At 51.3% G+C, this 7,295-nt stretch overlaps 1 protein-coding gene across 1 annotated transcript; it reads right to left on the bottom strand.

Annotated features, from left to right (window-relative positions):
* Positions 1 to 4,415: 4,415 nt before the first annotated feature.
* On the bottom strand, positions 4,416 to 5,438 carry LOC148164545 (platelet-activating factor receptor-like). Its single transcript, XM_088023015.1, has one exon. It carries the CDS (start codon positions 5,423 to 5,425, stop codon positions 4,418 to 4,420), a length of 1,008 nt encoding a protein of 335 aa, XP_087879141.1. The 5' UTR covers positions 5,426 to 5,438; the 3' UTR covers positions 4,416 to 4,417.
* Positions 5,439 to 7,295: the final 1,857 nt, after the last annotated feature.

Genomic DNA, 7,295 nt, shown 5'->3' with positions numbered 1-7,295 from the left:
GAAAAATTCACTGGATGGAATTAATAGCAAGTTAGACACTGGAGTAAAAAGATGAGTGAAGTTGAAGACACACAATAAAAACTATTGAAAATGAAGAACAGAAAGGGGGAAAAAGAGACTTGGAAAAATAAACAGACTCAGTGGAACAATTTCAAGTGGTTAAATATACCTGTAATTGGAATCCCAGAAAAATAGGAAAAGTTCACAAAATGAATATAAGAAACAGTGGCTAAAATTTGTCCCAATATGATGAACACTATAAAGTCATTGATCCAAAAAGCTGAAAGAACTCCAAGCAGGAAATTAAATTAAAATATTTTATATTTTCTCTGACAGTAATGTCTTATACAAGATCCAAACACAATGTTTAAACATAATATGTCAAATTTAATTCAATCATTTTTGATAATTTGCTGACTTTCAGCCCTTAAAAGCTACAAATTTACACATTTTTCTCTCCTGTCATTATGAAGGTATATTTGTAAAAGTAGGAGGATGGAACACACTTTATTTAACAATGCGTTAGCTTTGGCTGTCTCACTTGGAAGAGCATGCGACTCTTGATCTCAGGGTTGTAAGTTCAAGCCTCACATTGGGTGTAGAGATTACCTAATTTATAATTTTTAAATATTTAGACAGTAATAGTATCTAAGCTTCTCTTTGTACTTTTGTCCAGCACTCCACAAATGTCAAGGGCCAATATGAACCCAACACCCCAACCACAAGTACATTTCAGAACTAGACCAGTGCTCACTGAGAATTAGGGGTGAGGAAGCATGATTTTATGTCAATATGTCTCTATTAGGCCTAGGTGGTGGGCGTGTGCCACATCAATAGCAGGAAAAGCAGGTCTGGGAGAGCCCTACAGGTGATTGTTCTGGGAAGGGGGTTGTAGTTCCTGAAGCTGGAATGAAATCCAAGGAGGTGGTTTCAGGATCAGTGAAGGATAGCTGCAGCCACAGGGGGAGAACACTATCCTCCTAGGGCTAGAGGAATGGGAAATAGATGTCAGGGAAAAGCATCAGCTTCATAGAGAGCACCTTGAGGCCTGAAGACAGAGAGAAATTAAGGTAAAATCTAACAGGCTTCCCTACAGAGGCTAAAGGAGCCAGTGGTACCTGGGCTAGAGGTGAGGACTCGGGTGGGAACAGGTAAGGTCACAGAGGCTGCTGAGCTGGTCAAGAGGTCCGGGCAGCTGTGTGCAGAGCCAAGAACCTAGACCAGCCCTGGCCAAGGACAGGAATGGGGTTGGGCTGGGTTCAGAGATCTGGACTGTGATTAAGCTGAGGGAAGGAGTGGGGTCCAGTAGAGAAGGGGAGATTGAGTCTGTGTCAGCAGCAGCTTCTCGGCACCACTTTTGGAACCCTATAGCCAAAGGGCCTAGGTGGGCAGGGCCAGGGATTGGGCATTCCTGACCCTGCAAGAGGCAGAGGGATTCTAAGGCATAATAACTGATAACTGTTGAAAACAATTGGCAGATGAGTTTTCCCTGGATCCTGGAGAAAGGGGATGTCCGGCATCTAATCAAGGACCAACCAACCTGGGCTCCCTTCTTCTCCATCCTGGGTTGAGGGAGAGTCTTGGGTCAAATTCTTGAAGGTTTGGAATAAGTAAGGGGATCGAGAATCCAAAAGGACTGACAGTACAAAGCAGTCTGTTCTCCTTCACCCCTCCAGCTCTTTGCCTCTGGGTCCTCACCCCAGGTTCCACTCTCCTGAGTCGACAGAAGGAAAGATGATTCCTACACTTTGTAACTCTAGACAGAGGCTTTCTTTCTGACTTCCCAGAGGCAATCAAGTCTCTCAAGTTATTTTTCCCCAGGTCAGACACAGAAGACTAGGTTAGACATTTCCCAAAGGAAACTGACTATTTTACTACAGGAAAAGTCACATTAAGAGCAAGATAGCATGAGACCACAGGGATGGATGAGACCTTAGGGAATCATTTTTTATTTGGACAGAATCAAATTCAGCCTTAGGAGACTCAGCTGGCCCTAATGTGGGACACCAGATCATTTCTCAGAGACCCAGCCTTGCATGGCTCCTGAGGCTGAGCAATTCATCCCACCAGAGCAAGGGAATTCATGATGTGGGCCAAGTCTGCCTCCTGGCCTTGGCCTGAGATGCTGGTCCCCATTGCATGGGATGAACCAACATAATCCCTAAAGAAGGAGATCTCTCTAACAATTATGGACCTACCAGTGTGCTTTTGGGGTCTCATTTGTGCTTCTGTTTAATTCCTCCAAAAAAGCAAGATAGGCTAAGATTTGGCTGGTGTGAGGTCTTAGGTGACACCTTTTCCTTCACACTCCCACCCCCCCACCAGGTTTCAAATAAATATGGAGGAGACTGTGCAGCCTTCTAGGAAAAAGAGAAAAAATTAGTCATGCTCATAGTTGTAATGCAGACAAGAGTCCAGTTTCCAGAGAGGGCAGGTGACAATACCCAATCCCGGTAAGGGCGTGGTAAAACAGGGACCACTACGTACTGTTGATGGGTGTGTAATTGGCACGCCATTTTTGGTGGTAATTAAATGATATAATTAAACAATTTAAGTGCACATACATACTCCTTGACACAGCAATTTCATTGCCAGGAATTTATTCTACAGGTTTACAAATATGCAAAGATTTGTGGACAAGGATACTCATTGCATCATTTATGGCAGAAAACAATGAAAACAAACACCCATCAACAGTGAACCAATCAAGTAAAATAAATACTCTGCATCTATCAAAAAGAATGAGGTAGAGGTACAAGATATAATTATTATAAAAAGATATAAAGAGATATACAAAATTATTAACTGAGAAAAGAAAATTGGAGAAGAGACTTGTAATCCTATCCCATTTGTGGGTTTTTGAAGACTATTAACTATACATATATATGTACTGGAATAGAAAACATCTAGAAAGATCCACACAAGAAAAAATGAACAATAGCTACCACTAGGGGACCTTTACTTTCACATTTTTCTTTAGGCTTTGAATTTAGTTTCAAACATGTATTATTTTTAAAATGTAAAAGAAAAAAACATAAAAAAGGAATAAGGGACCAATGAAAGGTAACTTACCAAAAGGAAAGAAGGAATTTATCAAATGTTATCATTAGAAGGCAAATTCAGAAATAAGACCCAGTGGCTCATTGGGGGACCCTTCCTGATCCAACCGACTTGGCAACATGAACATGCTGCTCTCACCCATGAGTTCTAACTCCTTGAGAGCCAAGCAGTCCTGCTGTGGGGCCTCCAGTAACATGGCTGAGGAGAGGGAGTGGCTCCCTTTCCCAACTGAAGCCAACTGCTGAGTCGTCAAGGCAGGCGAAGGGAAAGCCCTGGTGGCCGGTGACATTGGCAGGGATTTGCATGCACTGACAGAGTCCCAGCTCTCAGCTGAAGCAGAAGGCAGCAATTCTGGCTGATCCTTGTCCCAGCTAATAGCAGGACAGATCTCCAGCTCGGTTACCACCAAGTCTTGGCACAGGAGTCTTGGCACAGTGGAGGTGATGACAGAATTGAAGGTATCCAGCAACAGAAAAGGGATGCAATCATCAAGACTGTGTCTAGAATGAATCCAGGTAATATGAGCTTGGAGAATCCCAGAAACTTGAGGAAAATCTACCAGTCTGGAATGTCTGAGTGAGTCCTTGAGCAATTTAAGCTAATAATATCCAGGTTTCATTCATTCACCTATATTGAGGTCTTACTGTGTGCAAGACACGTCGCAAGCACAGGGGATACAGCAGTGAATAAGGTACACACGGAATTTATTAAGTTGAATTGGATGAAAATACAATTGCCAATATTCAACCTTTTTGGATCTACAAAAATGGCACCTTCTTATGGATCAACATAAATACATTCTGGCAAGAAAAAAGGAATTACCCACTTAACTGCTTGATTACAATTGTGAAAACGGCTAGGAAGGAACAGTCAGATCTAACCCAATCGTGTGTGTACTCGCTTGTGTGTTGCTGGTCAAGAAGGGCTTCCCTATAAAGAGTTACTTTTAAGGAAGTGAGGACGAAGAGGAATTAACTTCGTGGAGAGAGAGGGACATCATTCCTGGCAAAGTCAGGTGCAAAGTCCTTGAAGGGAAGGAACTGGGTCTGTTCCAGGGACTGAGAAGGTGACAAAACCCACGGAGAGGGGCAGAGGTGGTAGAGGGTGAAGAGATGGAGACGAGAGGATGCTGAGAGGGACGCAGAAGCCATATCGCGGCATATTATCTGTATCCAAAAGATGCCAACATCTAGGGAATATTCGGGTGGCAAAGACTGTTCTATCCCCCTGTCATCGCCGAGCCCGGAGCTCTACAGCGAGTCTCGGGATTGGAATCTAGGTCCTTTTGAGGGCCTCCTCCACCCAGCATGCCACGTGCAGGGTGGCAGGGGTGTCGCAGGCGGGGGAGGCCAGGGCCTCACGAAGAGGAGGCCAAGGAGGCCACATGCGCGCCGGGCGCTCCCAGCCCCGGGCGACAGCCCAGCGCCCAGCAGTCCTGGCGGAAGCGGCGCACCGAGAAGCAGTAGATGAGTGGGTCCAGGCAGCTGTTGAGGCTCAGCAGCGCCAGGCTGAGGGTGTGCAGGACGTCGAGCGTGGAGGCGGCGCGGCACTCGCCGCCGTCGCCGCCCGTGGCGCCCTCCCGCCCGGCCACCCAGGGCGCCAGCAGCAGGTGGTAGGGCGCCAGGCAGAGGGCGAACACCAGCAGGAGCCCCAGCACCATGGTCTTGGCCGCGCGCCGGTGCGGGCCGGCGGGGGCCGGGTCGGGGCCCGAGGGCGCCGTGAGCGCCCGCGCCAGGCTCACGTAGGCCGCGAGCACCAGCAGGAAGGCGACGGCGAAGAAGGCCACGGTGGCGTAGGCCAGGCCGACGCGCGCCCAGCCGTGCTCCAGGCACCGAGCGGCGCCCCCCGGGCCCGGGCGCAGCGCGTGCGGCGCGGCCAGCGAGGGCGCGGCACAGGCCAGGCCGGCCAGCCAGGCGGCGGCACAGGCGGCACGCGCGGGGCCTCGGCGGCGGAGCGCGAGGCGGCCGGGCGCCCTGGGCCGGGACCCGCGCACGGAGCCGCAGCGGCACAAGCTGATGAGCGCAGCGAAGGCCACGGCCGCGTAGGTGGCCGCGTAGTAGGCAGCCCCAGCCGCGCGGCAGGCGGCCTCGGGGAAGGGCCAGTGGGCCGGGCCCAGGTAGTAGGTGAGCCAGAGCGGCAGCGTGAGCGTGAAGAGCACGTCGGCCAGGGCCAGGTTGAGCAGGTAGAGCCGCAGGGCCTGACCCAGGCGCCGGCCGCTGCAGACAAACACCGCCAGGGCGGCCACGTTGGCCGGCAGCCCCAGGCCCAGAGCCATGGCGTAGGCCGCGGGCACCACGATGAAGCGAGCAGGGTCATCCCAGGGGCTGCAGCCGCGGACACCCGGGTCCCCAACACTGCCGTTCATCTCAGACCTCGGACTAGGGAGAGGAAGAGAGATCAGTGCGGAGGCTAGCCACAGAACAGTCCTCTATACCACCTTCCTTCAGGCCCAGCCTCCTCTTCCTCAGTCCTTGCTGGGAGGAGAGCCTAGAAGCAGGGAAGTCCATGTGGGTGAGGATGAAGACTGAGCTGAGCCGGCACCCCCGGGGCTGGAGAACAGGGGATGAACTCCAGAGTCGTTTGAAGTAGGATGGGCTTGCTGACAAGCTGCGGGGGAATGAGGAAGAGGCAGGAGTCCCAGATAGCTTGGAAATTTCTAACCTTGGTGACTGAGAGGGTGGGAGCGCCCCTCACAGATGGAGTAGGGTTCAGATAATGTGGAGGCAGAGGCATGTGCAGTAAGCCCAAGCAAGGCTGAGCCAACAGAGAGTTCTGGAGAAACCAGACTGGAATATAGAGTTCTTCCCAGAAGAAGCCCAGTCCTCCCTCCTCCACGAACCGTGGATGGAGGAACAGGCTTATGATGCAGTGACCCTGAAGACAGGGCCCTGCATAGCGACGACCTTGGACTTGAGGAGCGAAGGTCCTCTCCAGGGGCTTGCTTGGAGCCCCTGGGGCAGGGAGGAAAGGGTCTCACAACTCTCAGGCTTTCCAGCCTATTTCCTTCCCCTGCACCCGGATCTGACCACAAAGAAGTCCTGGGTCTGAGTCAAAACTTTGGACAGCAAAGAGAAAAAGAGCACAGGCCCAGGAAGCAGGCAGATTCTAGATACACACATTTATTTGCCATATGACCCTGGGCAAATTACTCCGCCTCACTGAGCCAGGCTTCTCTGCTGTAAAATGGAGATTCAAATACCTACCTCACAGTGTTGTTGGGAGGATTATGAGGAAACATAAGTAAAACTCTGAGCACTGTGGCTGACACTGGGGAGACACTTCATAACCATTAGCTCTCTTCCCTTCCAGGCAGCATGCAGATGAATGTGCACACCACCCACACAGGCACCCGCAGCAAACAAAACAGCGCAGAGACATCTGGGCGTGTTCCTCTTCTTTCCCCAAGGGGGGTAAGTGCACAAGCCAATGTCCTGTTCCTATTTTTGGCATCGTCACCCTCCTAGGGTGTTCCAAAACTTAGTTCCTCCAATACCAAAATCCGTACTTGTGCCTTTGAACCTCTGAGGCTGCAGTCCTTTGTGGGGGACCCTGAGTGTATTCTCTTCTCCCCTGCCTCTCGGCTCTGTCTGCTCTGTCCGCTATGGCTCTAGCCCCCAACTGGCCCGCCCTGAACCTCTCCCTGCCATCCCACCAGATCACTCCTCTCTTACCTCTTGCTGTTCTGGCTGCTGCAGCAATCTCTGGGGCTCTGGGGGCCTGGCTTTAAGGAGCTGAGACGGAGCAGAATCCACTCCCACCCACACATCTCAGACCCTCCCATCAGCCGACTAATCCCAGGACACCACGTGAAGAATGGGCCCAACAGCTGGAGGGGCTGGGGCCCACCTGTGGTAGCTATGAGCTGGGTTTGTGGGGTATAGCCAGGGCCTCAAGGGAAGGGAATGTCTTTGAGGGCAAAGGGGCACAGGGAGGAGAGAAAGGTCTAAGGAAGGCCTTGCAGCTGAATGTCATGGTGCTCCAGAGTGCAGTTTGGGGGGCACATTTCCCTGAGGCCTGGCTTCTCCTTGGGCTGAGGAGGCAATGCTGGAGCTCAGGATACTCCTGCTGCTGTCAATCCCAACTGCTCCACACCAGCTGACCCACCCACTCCTCCAGCACGCTGCCTCGGCCACAGCTGCTGGGCGGGCCCTACAGCCAAGCCTGGGGGCCCCGAAGCTGCCCAAACTGTGGCACACAGGAGCCCTCGCTCTAATACCAGCTGGGCGAGGTTTTCC

This window comes from Eumetopias jubatus, unplaced genomic scaffold (assembly GCF_037043125.1).
Source record: "Eumetopias jubatus isolate StellerSeaLion01/CBP00866 unplaced genomic scaffold, mEumJub1_p1.0 scaffold_4, whole genome shotgun sequence".
NCBI classification, from domain to species: domain Eukaryota; kingdom Metazoa; phylum Chordata; class Mammalia; order Carnivora; family Otariidae; genus Eumetopias; species Eumetopias jubatus.
Note: the sequence above shows the minus strand (reverse complement) of the source record. Positions and strands in the feature narration are given on the sequence as shown.

Coding starts and splice junctions, on each gene's coding strand:
- LOC148164545 (XM_088023015.1), bottom strand. CDS start 5,425: ATGAACGGCAGTGTTGGGGACCCGGGTGTCCGCGGCTGCAGCCCCTGG.